The following is a 16,099-nucleotide window of genomic DNA, read 5'->3' as shown; positions in this document are numbered from 1 at the left end:
AGTGGAGCAGAGTAGGGGGAATGTTGACTCCCCACGTAAAAAATAGTGGAAGGGTTTGACGCCATGGCTTAAGGAGTTCTAAACAGACTGAAAGTCATGGGCACGCTCCATGATTCTCTCACGATAATATATATAGCAGGACGTTTTGGGTGAGGCTGATGCGTACTCTACACTCTCTGGGTTCTCACCGTTCATTCACTCGCAATCTTGGAATGTCACTCATATTCCCCCCGACCTTCATCTCATATCTTCCTCCGGTTGCTCATATATCTCTGCACTCCTCCCCTGGTATTTGCTTTAACCTTCCCAGGACCACTGCAGAGGCCACGCTCATGCATCGCAGGCCCAAGAGGACGGCAATTTCCCTCCTGTGTCCTCCAGGCACGTCAGATTTTCTCTACCTCTCTCCCTCCCACGCAGTCTCTCCCACTCGCTTTCTGCGTTCACTTTCATGTGGGCCCGAGTCTTTGGCGTCAGCCCGTTCCTCAGCCAGTTTGAGTGATTTGTTATATTTTTTCCCCTTCCTCCCCCCTTCAAGCGCTCGGTTGTAAAACCGCCTTTGAATGAGACGTGTTGTGGCTCAGAGAAAAAAAAGGGACAACTCAGATAATATTCCCAGAGAAAGTGAACTCACTGTCCAGAGTTAGTAAGTATTCGACAGGGGTCAGAGTGAGTCACCCGACTGTTTGGCTTCTCACTCTTTGCTGCGGGATGTTGCTCATGAGTCACAGCAGCAGACTGGACTGGTCTGTACACTCTCTTTCACATGATTCCCCTCTGCGTCCCTACCCTGCTGAACTTCTAAACCCTGCCATCTAAAACCCAAACACACCAAACCACAAACAAAATCTCAAGTGTTTGGCCTCTTGTCTTCTTTTCATTTCTTCTGGTACACAAGACAGAGGTCCCTTCCCTCAGTCCAGTGACTTCACACTACTTTCTGGCTGTACACAAATTACAGCTTCTGTCTGGGAGTTTTATCTTGAAGGTGTGTGTTTGCTTAAAGTTGTGTGATGCTTTTGCAAACTGGTTATTTGAGGCTTGGCTCTGTCAAAATGCCATGTGTGAATAAGTAAAGTTGTGGAGATGATGTGCACCTGCCATGTTTGTCTCCATGCTGCCATACCTGCAGTTGGGTGACACGAACTCTTCCCCGCAGCATCAAGGCTCAGGGGGCATTGGGGGGGGGGGGGGGGGGGGGGGCTGACGTCGTTCTTTGGTTGCATGATAAAATTATATCCGCGTGCTTAAGTCGTGCCAAGTAATTATCTCTGACAAGACAGTGAACACTAAATGGCACGTGAGTGATTATGCTTGTCAACAATTATTGATTTAGTCCTGGAACATTGCTAAGCGTACAAACATTTTTTTCGGTTAACCGAACCACACAAGTCCTGCCTAAATAGCGTTTCAATTCCATGAGCGTTGTAGAAAGATTTAAAAGACGGTCCATACTGACCCCTGTTGGTAAGCAATGAAAAAGAAATGAAGTCTCATGACAAATAAGTTACTTTGTTTTGGCAATAAAATACCTAAATATCAAATAGGAATAGGAATTATTAGTAAAAATTAAAAGTAAATTAGTCGATCTATTATTCTGTCATAGGCATAGAGAGATTCAAAAATATTGGAGTTTGGTGGTTTTATTTATTTATTTATTTTAATGTATGTTTTACTGCTCTCAGACTGCTGGCCCAAACTGCTAGTAATTATGTCATACAACACACTAAGTATTCCTCCACCTCCCGATATTTACCTTCGAACTGGGAGAGTTTTCAAGAAAAACAAACAAACAAAAACAAAAAACAAATTCTTCTTCTTCTTCTTCTTTTTTTTTTTTTTTTTTTTTTTACGACTGTCCAATGGCGCTGCGATCGGAATACGGCAGCGAAAAGAAGATGGCGGAGGGAGGTAACGAAGCAGAGCTGCTGAAGGAGAAGGCAAATAACTATTTCAAAGGTAGGTTTGACAGACCTGTCAAGTCCGCAGCTTTTAACTGGTGTTTACAGCGGCCGCGAACGGCACCACCAACTTTTGTCTCGGCACGGTCTTGTCGCAGCACGATTCTAATAGAGCCAGTCGCTACTGTTCAGCTATGCTAACATCGCCCGGAGAGCACGCTCAGTGTAAAGCCCATTCATTAGATTAGCACTAGCCGATTGAGCTAACAGCCAATCTGGTACCAGCAGCAGCCACAGCGCTGAGGTTCACCCATGCTGTCACGCATGTGGTAAATTGTGCCCCCGTTAACTAAGCTAAATGAAATGGACTCATTTTTCAACAATGTCTTCAGTAAGAACGGTCTGAAGCACTCCAATTTTATTAAATCACTGTAATGTTTTAAGGTGCGGAAAATCTGTTTTGTATTAGCACGCGGGTGCGTGCTAGCAGCGGTATAGCCTCTTTATAATAGCAAAGGCTGAGATTCATTAGAACAATCCCTCGCTATCTTTACTCGCATTTGAAAGGACATCTGTGTTCCGGTGGATTGATACGTGACTTCTTGTTCCCCTCTCTCACACGAACGTACACTGAAATCCAAATCAGTTTCCATGATTCCCCCCAACAACATTTGATGAAAACAACTATAAGATAACACTAAGGTGCCCTCGAGCCGAAGTGCAAACGCAGTCTGAAACCGTTGGAACACAATATTTCTAATATTGAATTTTCAATTTCTAATATCCGAATCAATGTATCCGACAGTGAGGTTAATACCACAGGGTACATATTTGTCACAAAACTGCAAAAACATCAATGTTTACCCCTTTTAAACTTCTTGTGCCTCCGTTTTTGTTTTTCTATTATTTAAAAAAAACAAACAAAAAAAAAATGTTTTGAATTGTCTTTCTACGAAATAGAGGGCCTTACTTCCTGGTCTAAGTGGAGAACATCACAAGAACAACAGCGCTCTTTGATGAATCAGATGGAAGGGAGGGGCCTTCAGTCCACACTGAGTCAGCTTTTGCCTGACATTGCACATTCAATTATGTGTTATATGTTAAATATTATATATATAAAAAAAAAACTCTTCATATGTGAATTCCTTTTAAGCTTTCCTCTACAATTGTGTTTCTCAAACAAAATGTATTGATGCACAGCAAAATGCACCTTAGTGTGATTTGGAAATTCTACATGAGCTACAACTGTATCAATTCCAAAGCACATTTGTGTGCCCGAATTAATTGCAGTCATGGTATAAGTGAAATATATACATATATAACAAAAACCAGAGTGTTTGTATTGAATAAAAACATATGTACAATTATATTTCATGGGGTAAGTTGCGATTGTACTTTCTTATTAGGTTTTTGTGTCACGTGTGTGTTTGTATTACTTTCTTTTTCAGCGAAAGATTATGACAATGCAATCAAGTACTACACAGAGGCCCTGGAGCTCAATCCATCCAATGCCATCTACTACAGCAACAGAAGTCTGGCGTACCTACGCACAGAGTGCTATGGCTATGCCCTGGCGGATGCCACGAAGGCCCTGGAGATAGACAAAAACTACATTAAGGGGTATTATCGCCGTGCCACATCCAACATGGCATTAGGGAAGTTCAAAGCTGCACTTAAGGACTATGAAACGGTAAGAGATTCAAGTGTAAACATAGAAAATAGGGTTTTAGCCACAATGAACCGTGTGCTTGGCTGCTTGTCTTTTCATATTCAAAACAAAACAGCCCTTCCACTCTGCTGTCATGTCAGACTTTTCACTCCACACTTAGATCCAGGATACTTTAATTTAGTCACAGCGTCAGCTAGCATGATAAGCAAATGCACACACGTACAATAGCTGTTTTGGTGTCTACACAGCTGTACTGCTCGAACTTAGTCAGACAGCTTTAGAACAGATGCAGAGCATTGCTATGTAGATTACGCAGTTGGAGTTAAAAATGTCATACCATCACACAGAGCCAATTTCTCCTGTTTTCCCCTCAATGTGTGGTTATGATTAACCAATAGGCTTAATTTCATATCTCATTTCTTTGCTTTGACAACAGGTAGTGAAAGTCCGACCAAATGACAAGGACGCGACAATGAAGTATCAGGAATGTAACAAAATTGTGAAACAGAAGGCGTTTGAGAGAGCCATTGCCAGTGATGAAATTAAGAAATCAGTCGTCGACTCACTTGACATAGAAAATATGAGTAAGTGGAATTCTTTATTTTTTTTATTTTTTTAATGAACATTTTTTGTTATACTCGTAACCCAGAAATTATAACTCCTTTGCATGATCTCGTGCTACAGCCATTGAGGACGACTACGGGGGCCCTAAACTTGAAGATGGCAAAGTTACATTGGCGTTCATGCAGCAGCTGATGGACTGGTTCAAAGACCAGAACAAACTGCACAGAAAGTGTGCTTATCAGGTAACCTAGTGCGATTAAGAGCTTCCCTAGGAAAATTGATTTTCCAGAAAATGTTTTGCAATTTATTTATTTTTTTCTTCCAGATTTTGGTGCAGGTTAAAGATGTTCTGTCTAAACTTCCAAGTATGGTTGAAGTCACGCTAAAAGAGGTGAGAATTTGAAACTGCAGGACATTTCAATAGGCACAACTGTTTATTTTTGTAATAAACTTATTTTCTTGCTCTCCTTCACAGACAGAGAAAATAACAATTTGTGGGGATACTCATGGACAATATTATGATCTCCTCAATATCTTCAATCTGAATGGTTTACCCTCAGAGACAAACCCTTACGTATCCTTTTCTGTGTTATTTGGAGACTAGTTTTGTTGCACTCTGTTTCTAAAAACAAAACATAAAAAAAATCCAAATCTTGTGCCTCACAAATCTTAACCACGCAATACAGTTGTTCAATGGAGATTTTGTCGACCGTGGCTCATTCTCCCTCGAGGTCATCCTGACTCTCTTTGGCTTCAAGCTGCTCTACCCCGACAACTTCCACTTGCTAAGGGGTAAAAATTCCTCATGTGTTGGTGCACAAGTCTACTGGACTATGTAGCGCATCTGCTGCTTTGATGTTATGTCAATGTTTTGTAAGCAAGACTTTTAACCCGAAGGTAACCACGAGACGGACAACATGAACCAGATGTATGGGTTCGAGGGAGAGGTTAAAGCAAAGTACACAGCCCAGATGTTCCAGCTGTTCAGCGAGGTCTTCCAGTGGCTGCCTCTTGCACAGTGTATCAACAGCAAAGTACTGGTAAGCAATGTTGTGTGGCTGGTGTTCTTGGTTTTTGTCCCTTTGGAAGCGGCGTTGACTTAATCCATGTTGCTAACTCTAACTCTTCATGCCAGGTTATGCATGGTGGACTGTTTAGTGAAGACGGCGTCACTCTGGAAGACCTCAGGAAGATAGAGAGAAACAGACAGCCTCCAGACTCAGGTACTCTAGATTTCAGGATTCAGGCTGTAGGTGACCTGAATCAAGAGAAAACCTGCCCTTTAACTGCGTTCCTGCTCTTTCACAGGCCCCATGTGCGACCTGCTCTGGTCGGATCCGCAGCCGCAGGTTAGTTTCCACCTTTTCAGTACCTCATCTGGTCTGTCGGGTTGGATTAACCCTGCGCTTTTTGATGGAGCTACATTCATTCCAGAGGAATTATAATTTTTTTTCCCCCTCCCTCTTTTTCTTTTACAGAATGGCCGCTCCATCAGCAAGCGAGGAGTGAGCTGCCAGTTCGGGCCTGATGTGACGGAGCGTTTCCTGAAACAGAACAACCTGGACTTCATTGTGCGTAGTCATGAGGTCAAAGCCGAGGGCTACGAGGTCACTCATTCAGGAAAGTGCATCACCGTGTTCTCAGCGCCCAACTACTGGTATGTATTGGACTTGGAGAACTGCAAAGTATTGAGCTGAGTATCACTGTTTTAATTGACCTTATAATGTAATTTCAATTTTATCAGTGACCAGATGGGAAACAAAGGAGCTTATATCCATCTCAGGGGATCAGACCTCAAGCCAGAATTTCACCAGTTCACTGCTGTGGTAAGTGTTACTTGCTTTGTATTACGGAATTGAATAGAATTTTTGTAATATGAAACTTTGTCATCTCTAATATAGGGTCAGGGTTATTTTGGCTGCTGCATAATGAAAGCCAGATACAAATAATATTAACCTTCTGTTTACAGGATTAAGTCTGTAAATGACAATGATAAATCCTTTAGTCTATGTATTGTAATATTGCTTCATGATCATGTTATTAAATGCAAACACCCCCCCCCCCCCCCCATCATTTTGGTCCCTCATCTTTGGCCTTTTAATGGTGAAAATATTGTTTGTTTCTTAAGTATAATTTTCAATGATTTTATTTGGTTTTTTCCTCAAAAGCCGGACTAGTCTGGTTTTTGAATTTTTGATGGTCAACTAAATGACCAGACTGACTCAAAAACTGTAACTGCAGAGAGTGTAATTTTTCCTTCCACATTCTTTTCCAGCCTCATCCAAATGTCAAGCCCATGGCGTACGCAAACACGCTAATGCAGCTGGGGATGATGTAGACTCCACGCCGATCTGTCTGCGACACCGACGATCTCCCATCTGACCCGAACCATGCCAGCCACCTCACTCCCTCCAGTCCTCGGACATACTCACGTTTGTGCTTAGCTCAAGGATCCCTCATCCCTGAACAAACTTCCACTAGACGTACGCAGAGCGCACATGGTGTAGTTGAGATGGGAAGAGATCACTCTCACCAGACCAGTTCAGAACTGGGTATGTTTCTTTATGTTGTCAGCTAAAACTGGAAAGTTGCTGTTCCCTTTCTTGCTTACCCACTCCCCGGGTACAGATTCCAACCCTCACAATTTTAGATGAGTCTCTGTGGAGCTGCCTGGTTTTACAGTATGCGATCTACTCGATAGATGGGATCAGATAGCTGGTATGTACCAAAGATCTGTTATGAAAATGATTGTTCAGTTTTTACGAGGAGGGTCATGTGATTCTGAAACTTAACATTGTACTGTTGGCCTGTGTAAACAGCTTAGAGCATCGTAAACTGGGTTAAGAGCAGCATGCCTATCAGTGTTTCTCAAACCATCCTTTCATATGTGAGTTATTTTTCTTTGCAGAAGTACAGTTTATGATAAAAATGTACGATCCCAGTGACAAAAGCTAGATTGATTGTCTGTGGCTACACCCTTAAATGTGTTGATTGGCACTGGGGTGCATTGAGTCAGTTTGGTCATATAGCTGGCAACATTTATTTTGCACTGCTTCCTGCTGAGGAAGATTCTGCTGCTCTCCATGTTTTCATCCTCCACTGTCACTGTGCCGCCCACCTGGCAGCTCCTGACCAGTCCAGCTCTCCGAACTCGCTTTGGTTCAAGACAGACACTGATGTCACTCTAGTCTCCCATACACATTCAATTAATGGAGATTTACACCCTGATATGTGTAAAAACCTGATATCAAAGTGCACAAACGTCCAAAATGCAATCCTGTCTTAAACGCACAGCAGCAATGTCCAGTGGCCCTCAACTTTTTAGATTAAAAAAAAAAATACACTGATGTGTATGTATATATACTGTATCATTTAAAGATTCCGTGTAATGTTTGGGAAAAGAAATATTGAATAAAAAAAATTCCAGTCCAGTGATTTTAGTAAAAGTGGATGTGTGTATTTATTAGTCAGTTTGTTTCAAACCGCAATGTAATCTCAGTACATGAAGTGACGTGACCACTAAACACAGACAAATTTTGAGTAGGAGTGGTCGCATGTTGACGTGTGATGTACACAGCAAACGCTGAGTCAGTTGTTAGCTTGAGAGCTAGCGCGCCACATGAACATTATACCCCTTTTTTGTTAGCAAAGTATAGCATTTAGTTATCTCCGAATAAATTGTGAGACGGTTTCAGAACTCCAAAAAATGTTATCATTTTCGTGTTGTTTGTTATACGACACCGCTCTCGTGTGCTGCAATGACGTTTTCGGCGGTCGCATACATATGACGTCCCGCTCGGCCGCAACAGCTGATCGCGGTTGGTCAACGGCGAGCCACGAGTTGCGAGCAGGTTGCGACAGTACAGCACGCGTTTCACCTTGTTATTAACCCAACTGGACACGAAGGTATCGGACCCAACAAGAGCGAGCAGAGATGCCCAAGTACTGTTCGGTGCCAAACTGCCGGAATGACTCCGAGAGCGGCGACGAAAGGAAAAGTTTTTACAAGTAAGTAGATTGTGTTCACGGGTTTCAATAAAAAGAAAAAGAAAGCTAATCCCGTGAAGCGCTGTCTCGCATTCTATAATGTACGATGAATCAGTCTTTCGCGACTTCAATCTTCAAAGTTTTGCTGAGTGACGCACGTTTGTGTAACTTAAATAAAAACGCAGGTCTTATCATTTATCTTGACTCAAGTTAGCGTTGCAAAGTTTTCCTTTGTGATAACCTTTGTCAATAGTTCTTGATTAAATCAATCCGATTGTAAGTTAAAGCATAACTTGTCTGCTTGTTAAGTGATTTTTTTTTCTCTTACTCCACACTGTAACCTCGGAACTTTTCTCAAGTTTTATATTTTTCAACAACTGTAATTCCAACAGTGGTTGTAAGATCGAAGGACTGATTTTGACTTTCAATCTACGATATAATCCACTTCTGTTCTCACGGGGAAAACTCCGTTGCTCGGAAATGCTGTTTTCTTTTACATTAAAAAAAACAAAACAAAAAACAAAAAAACTCGGCTGTTAAATATCCCAAAACCAACCAACAAACAAACTCTGGTGCCCACATATAAAGTAAATACCCTCATATATATGTTACTTTTGTAGACGTCCCCATGTCCCCCCCCTCTCTTCCTCTCTGTATTGTATTCTGAAATAAACGGTGCCGCGTCTGCGCTGCGTTCAAGGCTTCCCCTGCATGACCCCATCCGGCTGCAGCAGTGGCTGAGGAGCATGAGACGAGAGAACTACACTCCCACTCGCCACCAGTACATTTGCCACGAGCACTTCGACCCTTCCTGCTTCAAGATGCGATGCGGCGTCCGTTGTCTCGAGAGCGATGCGGTGCCCACGTTCTTCCAGGAGGTGGAGGTAAAACGCAAGCAAACTCGCCACAAAGTGTGTGTATTTTGACAATTTGAAACAGTAAAATTGGGAAATATCTATAGAGCTGACAGTTAATCACTGCTTTTAATGGTCTGTTCCGGTATTGCAGTGTGAATAACAACAACAACGACAATAATAATAATAATAATAATAATAATAATAATAATAATAATAATAATAATAACAATATAAATACAGAGGTTTTGTCAGTTAAGTGTATCATTGTTTGATTGTGATACCACCCAACAAAGAGGCAGCGCTTTGAATCAGAGCATTTACCGCCCTTCCACTGCATGATTGCAAGACAAGCACTGACTTGGCTTTGTTTTCGCTGGGCGTCGTCACTTGAAACCATTGTGTGATTCTGAGCGCATCAGGATCACAGACTGGTTCGCAGCATAAAAAGGGGCTTGACTTGCTCCTGCCCACTCCTATTGTAATACAACTCAGGAGATGCCATTGAGTGGAAAAAGTGAAATGCCGACAACTCCTGCTTTCGCCCCCCTTCACAGAAACGGAAAGCTGCTGATCACAGCGAGAGGCCACCAAAACGAGCCAGAACAAGTGGTGGCCAAAGTCTTGCCACGCTGGAGGATTCTTCAGTGGCGTCTGACGCTGTGGAGGTGGAGAGCGCGTGTCACACGGTCCACCTGTATGAGGCCGTTGCCGACTCCTCACAGCAGGGAGAAACCTGCCCGGTGGATCCGAGCCTTGCCACGATGTATCACTCTTCTACCCAGGCAGAGCCGAGCTCGGCCGTGGAAGACCACAAAACGGGATCGAGCTTCCCTTTGACTTTTTTCAAGACCGTGGGCGACCGTCACGACAGCGACGGGGGCACCGGGTTCGTGCTGATGTCAGAGTGCCTCGCCGGCGAAGGCCAAGAGGAGCTGTTGAACGGGATCGCCGCTGCTATTTTAACTCAGGGTCACGGTCTGCTCGTGAACGGGGCGACGCTTGGCGGTCAAGGCGACTCCTGGCTCCCTCTCTGCGTCGGAGGTCTGGGCTCTGCCACGGAGGAGTCCTGCAGCGAGCCAGAAGGCCAGGAAACCCAGATCCTCGCCTACGTCGAGTCGGTGCCGAGCTTGTTCCCCGACGAAATCACCTCCCAGCTCACGTTTGTTCCTGAAACGGTGCTGTCGTCCGCGCTGAGCTCCCAACCCATCACGTCCACCGTGCCCATAGTGTCCAAACACGCGGCGGCATCCAAGACGCCCGCGGCCGTCGCGGAGGAAAGGCCGCAGATGGACACGGACGGATGTGAAGGAGACGATGAGCTGTCAGATGAGGACAGCATAGAGTGGCAAGATCACCAGCTTGAGGAGCACAGGTAAGAACTCTTCTTAACATGTCAGAATATTAAGTCGTGAGCAAACTAAGATGTGCCTTTAATATATATATATATGTATATTGGGCCGACTTTACACAAACAGCTACTATAAGAGCAGCCTGAGCAAAGAGCAGCTGGAGGTGATTGTGGTCGAGCTGAAGAAGAAGGTGAAGAATCTGCAGCAGCGCCACCGCCTGCACCTGGACAAGCTGGTGGACCTGGAGAACACGGTCACCCACCTGCGACAGAGCAACCTGCTGAACGAGGAGCGGCTGAAGCTGCTGGAGAGGGTGAGCCGCTCACAGCGCCTTCCTTGTATCAAATATGCGCATTTGACGGAGGCGTGAACTTTTTATTTACCTTCTCTTTGCCTGCTCGTGTGTCTCAGGCATACATGCAGACCGACGTACCAGCGTCAGACGTCGAGGAGACCGTCGCCATCATCTACGAGGAGAATGATGCCGCATATCTTTACGCGCCACTGAATGAGGAGATGTGAGGCCCAGCTGACTGAACGTCTCGTCTTCTGCTGCCGACTGTGCCAAAATAATAACAATAACACTGTGGGAAATAACTTTCTTAACTAAATTCCATCTATTTTTTTTTTTCTTTAAAAAAACTAATCCTCTGAAAATGTGATGATCAATCTGTTGGTTTGTTCAATCTTTGGGGAGCTTTGCACAAATATTGAGGGATATGGTGCAATGTTGAATGTATTGTTTGTTTTTTGATGATGCTGTTATAGTTTGTTTCTCATTCAAACCTTATGTGCTTTAAAGACTTTCGGTTTGTGTTCTAATATATTTTGTTATTGATTAAAATATATCAGATTTAAAAAAAAAGGAATCTCCACTTGTGTTTTCCTCGTGCACTTCACACAAGAAGACCACAGCCATGTCGAAGATATTCAGATTGAATTTTTATCCACAATTAATGTCTGTAGTTGCAAGGTCATTTTAATTTATTCATTTAATTAATTTATATTCATTTATTTTATGTCATTCCTACTATGTTCTTATAATGTCCTTCACTAGATGGCAGCAGATGTTACTGCATTGCCGTGGTAAGTGTCCTAATGTCCACTAGATGGGAGCAAAGGTTACACTTAACAGCATTGTCCCATTGTCCCAAGTTTGGATCGTTCATATGATTATTATTATACAAAACTACAAAACCGATGTTTTCTAACAGCAAACCTTGTCTATCCTGTCAGCACAGTCCCCAGAAATTACAACAGTACATCTTTTACTTCTCAACTGATGCTTTTTTTTTGTTTTCTTTTTCTTTTTTTAACCTTTCAGGGAGTGAGTCTGAAAAGACAGCACTGGAAGCCCTTTGAGGTGTGGCTTTATTTTGCCCCCTTTCAAATGTGGAAAATTGCATTGGTTTGTAAGGTTGTGTTTTGCCCTTAAGCTGTGCACGTGGAGATAATCATGCTAATAATGCTAATCCATCTGTTTTTGCAATTTTATTTATATACCTTGCTTTCTCTGGAGGGATTTGTTGGTTTTCTCTTGATTATGCCTGAAAGTGCTTTGAGATGCCTTTGGTTGTGGTTTAACACTTTACAAATAAAAGTTGATTGATTTATTAATTAATTGATACATACTCGATGTTCTGGTTGATGTGTGTGAAGTGTACCTCTTTTTCTAAGATTCTAAATTTGACGTGCTGTGAGATCTTTTGGGGAGTGAAAGGGGGGCTTGTACTTTGCATGTAAGTCAGAGTCCCATTTCCTGAACACTGAATAGAGGATATAAATAATATAAATACTCTATTTAGATTAAAATACAGCCTAAATTTTATTGAGATACTTCCTTTCTGAGTAAAGAGCTGTTTACATTTCTGTATTTGGGTGTGACAGCCTGCTTGAGATACCTCTCGACATGCAAGTCTCTCTTCAGTTGTACCTGCCGAATCAAATGAAGGTGTCTTTTTGAACGGGTCTGCTTGCACGTTCACCGATTGCCGTCATATTTATTTTTTTTTTGCGCCGTTGCAAAACCCTGTTGACGTGTCTGACAAAACTGAGAAATAGAGAAAGTGATTGTCTCTTATCACTGCCGGAATGTAGGGAGGGTGTTTTTTTCATCTCACAGAGGACTCTGTGAGATGCTGCTGATAAGCAGTTATCGTACTTCTTATATCTATGTGCCAACAAGCAAAAAGTCTGAGGGAACACACAAAAACACACACACACCGGAGAATTACGACAACGGTTACTATCACATCTAGACTAAATTATTTTTCACTCTTAAGCTCGTGTTACTCGCCTTCTTAACACCCACTAACCCTACATTAATTACAGCAAATGGATTTAAGTGTGACGGATGAACCGTGTGATAATGCGGCAGAAGGGCGGCAAACCTCTAAAGAGAGGAGACGGTTTGATCTGCATCAATAACCCCACAGGTCAACTTGCTCAAGTGTTTGCTGGCAAGACTCTGATCTCTGACTGAAACTGCTGGGTTGAAGGTTGAATGTGAAAAATGTTGGAGGCACACACACACACACACACGGACTCAGGAGTACTGCCAGTACAATCTGATCTTACAAACCAGATGACTTCCACAGTATCTATTTGATATTTGAACAGCAGTCCTCCCCAACCACAACTAGTCCAGGTTTTGTTATAAACCAACACAGTGAAATGCTTTGACATAAACTGCCATTCTTAATGTTTGGTTTGTTGTTTCAACATTTAATGATCAGCCATAATACTAATCCCTACGTGTCAGACACTGAAAACTGAACTTTGAAAGCCCCCAATTACGTTTTTCTCAAGGAGAAAAACATGATGTTGTGTTCAGTCATATCACATCTTTTTCACTGTCATACATCAATCAATCATAGAGAATCGAACATACGTTCACTGGCACTTTGTGGGGCCACTTTATTAGTTTCAGTCGCACGTTTACCCGAATAGCTAGCAGCCAATCAAATGGCCACGACGATGTAGGTCAAGATAACCTGATGAAATTCAAACGCAGCATCAGAGTAAAGAGGGACGGTGAATTCAGTGGCTTTGAATGTGGCATCATATTACAGAGGATGGTCCAGACAAGAGAAAATACCCAGTGAGTGGCAGCTCTCTGGGCAAAAAATGCCTTGTTGATGTCAAAGGTCAGAGGAGAGAGACAATGGCCAGACTGGTTGCAGATGACAGATTAGCTTCATTAGCCCAAATAGGCAGCTGTCAGAACAGAGGTATCCACAAGGCCATCTGTGAACATGAAGCACCTGACAAAAGCTTGTCTAATCCATTACGCAGGTGATCTAGCGATGTATCTATTACACTTTATTTAATAACGGATGAAAGAAGAAACAGAGCACCAATAACAGGAAGAAACAGCGCAGGAATCAATCTTTCAAAAGCAAAAAGGGAGGATGAAATGTTGCCGCATATTAAACGACTATGTTTTATGTACTATTAATAATTAAAAGTTGATGGTGTGCTTCCTACAAGCTTTTCGTGGCTTGAGTTTCTGATGCAGCGCACCAACTGCTGCAGGTAGGAAACCTCAGGGAGTTTCCGTTCCCACTGACTGGACACAGGCAGCCAGTGTTATCTTCAGTGTGTGAGAGTGGGGGGTTGACTTCAGGTGCCAGCCAAACTCTCTGCCCTTCACATTCCCCAGTATCGGTCATGTGACCGAGCAAGTAGAGCATGACCACAGGGAACAGCGAAAAAACCCCGACGCTCTCTTCAGTGAGTGACTCAGGTTTAAAATATTTCCCAAAGTTCAGTTCCATCATTGCCTCAAAATATTACAGTTTACAGAGCCGCTACACTTTTGTTGTTGTTTTGTAGTCATTGTATTAGTTATGATGAATATGTGTAATATCTGTGTTTATATAGAGGACCCATGTTTTCTTTTCTTTAAGCTTACTGTTGAAGGAACAACAATGTAGCTCAAACCCTTCAAACACACCAATAACATCTTTCAAAAGAAAGAGTTCTTCTTTTGCTACGCTGCTAACAGGGCCACCTTGTTCAGGTCAGTTTAGGGGTGAGTGACGAGCACACCCACGTGAGAATCAATGATTAGCTCCACGATCACCAAACACGCCTGAGGGTCGCAGACTAGTCACTGGAACAATACACAGGAAGTGCCCCTCATTGTTAAACAGACCCCTGGTGCTTCTGCGAAAGAGGCCCGTTAAAGTATAATGAGTAGTTTTGGTTTCTGTAATTGAGCAGCATCAGTGTGAAATAAGTTCTCCATTAAATTACAGGGAAAGCCGATACTTAGGTTCAGCCTGGCTGAGCATGATAGTGTAAAACATGATGTCCAGTGAAATAAAACATACACACGTGCCGATCAGTAGCATCTGACATGACTCGTTTTAAGTCACGTTGTGTTGTGTTGTGTTGTGTTGGGCTTATTTTACATTTGAAGGGTAGGTAGTGTTTCTCAGCATGAGCGATTGGTAAGTATGAACTGCGAGTGTGTTCAGATGAACACATCAAAAATAATGAAATACACTTCAATAAGTTCATGACTCAGAATTCAAATAATTTCTGATCTTCAGGTGTTGTATTCCTGAGCAGGAGTCAAAATGTTTCATGTCCTTTGTTGGAGGCCATTCGGAAGGTAAGGTGATACACCGGCTGGGGCGCTCTGCCATATTTACTATGGGCTGTTCATTGCATTTTTATGAAGCCGCCTTTGTCAGGTGTGAATGCGTTGGGGCCCAGACAATGAGATGCATCCCGTGTCCATCTCAGAGACTCTGGCCAGCAAACGATTTGTATTCTGAAGAAGCAGAGCGGTGCTGACTCTCTGTATCTTTAGGGAGGGTCAGTGAATGCCAGAGATTGGCCACAGAACCAAACCTGACTGGCACGTTAACTTGACAACTTCAGCAACAAATATGTTGCATGTGCTTTCATTTTACCCGCTCAGTGGCCAAAGCGCATGGGCGTGTGTTGATATCGGAGCAGGTATGTGGACGAGCCTGGACGGAAAGTGCACAACCTTGGCCAAACTTCCAGCCGTAACCGTGTGATGAAGAGGAATGAACCACGGGACCCATCTTGACCCCACTCCTATCTGCTTCTCACCTCGGCCCGTTAGCGGATCCCGCGGCTAATTGCCTCCAGCATGTGTGGTTAAGTTGCCAGTAACTCTGCCCCTGGGGATTGGATGTCAGGCTGCTCTAAGGAAAAGCACCTGGAAGAGAACGCACTCGCTCCTTATTTTTTGTTACAGGATTAGGGATTGAGCGGCCGGGCACGAAATCGTGTATTGGGCATGGGGGTCTTAATCCTAAACAAAATCCACATGATAAGACACGCACACAATCTTACAAAAAAAGTCATGTTTATTTATAAAGCCCACACGCACACGCATACATTCTCACGTTACACAAGCAACATGTTGTACATTTTCAACGCAAGCATGAATCCATATCACAGAGAATGACGTGCTGCAAAACACCCGCGGCCTCCCGTGCCTCAGTGGGCTGCACGGAGTGAATAATGATCTGCCGGGACTCCTTGGAGTGAGTGAAAACACACTCACTACAGTATTTACAACCCAAAGTCCAGATGACAACCCATTGATACAAATCTTTCACTCGGTATGCCGAGTTCATGAAGGTGACACAAAACACTGTCCTGAATAGGAATATTTAATGGTAAACCTGGCATATAGAATATATATATATATACTGTATATATTTGCTCAATGACACTTCATTTAGCTTGTTGAATGTAGCTTTTTTTTTAAATTTTTTTTTATTGTTA

General features: G+C 43.0%; 2 protein-coding genes across 2 annotated transcripts; both read left to right on the top strand.

The window, feature by feature from the left end:
* The first annotated feature begins 1,840 nt into the window (after positions 1 to 1,840).
* On the top strand, positions 1,841 to 7,569 carry ppp5c (protein phosphatase 5, catalytic subunit). The gene is made up of 13 exons (XM_076036622.1): positions 1,841 to 1,959; positions 3,350 to 3,591; positions 4,007 to 4,154; positions 4,255 to 4,376; positions 4,460 to 4,525; positions 4,610 to 4,708; positions 4,821 to 4,926; positions 5,032 to 5,174; positions 5,270 to 5,357; positions 5,443 to 5,483; positions 5,613 to 5,791; positions 5,879 to 5,960; positions 6,410 to 7,569. Exons 1-13 carry the CDS (start codon positions 1,863 to 1,865, stop codon positions 6,470 to 6,472), a joined length of 1,476 nt encoding a protein of 491 aa, XP_075892737.1. The 5' UTR covers positions 1,841 to 1,862; the 3' UTR covers positions 6,473 to 7,569.
* Positions 7,570 to 7,951: 382 nt separating this feature from the next.
* On the top strand, positions 7,952 to 11,942 carry LOC142895510 (uncharacterized). Its single transcript, XM_076036623.1, has 5 exons — positions 7,952 to 8,142; positions 8,822 to 9,005; positions 9,533 to 10,350; positions 10,454 to 10,640; positions 10,739 to 11,942. The coding sequence occupies exons 1-5, from the start codon at positions 8,069 to 8,071 to the stop codon at positions 10,847 to 10,849; spliced, it is 1,374 nt and encodes a 457-aa protein (XP_075892738.1). The 5' UTR covers positions 7,952 to 8,068; the 3' UTR covers positions 10,850 to 11,942.
* The last annotated feature ends 4,157 nt before the right edge of the window (positions 11,943 to 16,099 follow it).

The sequence above is a fragment of the Nelusetta ayraudi genome, unplaced genomic scaffold, assembly GCF_046127955.1.
Source record: "Nelusetta ayraudi isolate G7.1 ecotype Tasmania unplaced genomic scaffold, CSIRO-AGI_Nayr_v1 ptg000048l, whole genome shotgun sequence".
Classification (NCBI taxonomy): domain Eukaryota; kingdom Metazoa; phylum Chordata; class Actinopteri; order Tetraodontiformes; family Monacanthidae; genus Nelusetta; species Nelusetta ayraudi.
The sequence above is the reverse complement of the archived record's forward strand: the minus strand, read 5'-3'. Positions and strand labels throughout refer to the sequence as shown.

Bases quoted from the DNA above. Each gene is read 5' to 3' on its own strand.
- ppp5c (XM_076036622.1), top strand. From the start codon at position 1,863: ATGGCGCTGCGATCGGAATACGGCAGCGAAAAGAAGATGGCGGAGGGA. The intron at 4,155-4,254 runs GTAAGTGGAATT...CTCGTGCTACAG, and splicing joins ACTTGACATAGAAAATATGA to CCATTGAGGACGACTACGGG. The intron at 5,175-5,269 runs GTAAGCAATGTT...TCTTCATGCCAG, and splicing joins GTATCAACAGCAAAGTACTG to GTTATGCATGGTGGACTGTT.
- LOC142895510 (XM_076036623.1), top strand. From the start codon at position 8,069: ATGCCCAAGTACTGTTCGGTGCCAAACTGCCGGAATGACTCCGAGAGC. The intron at 8,143-8,821 runs GTAAGTAGATTG...GCTGCGTTCAAG, and splicing joins GAAAGGAAAAGTTTTTACAA to GCTTCCCCTGCATGACCCCA. The intron at 9,006-9,532 runs GTAAAACGCAAG...CCCCCTTCACAG, and splicing joins CGTTCTTCCAGGAGGTGGAG to AAACGGAAAGCTGCTGATCA.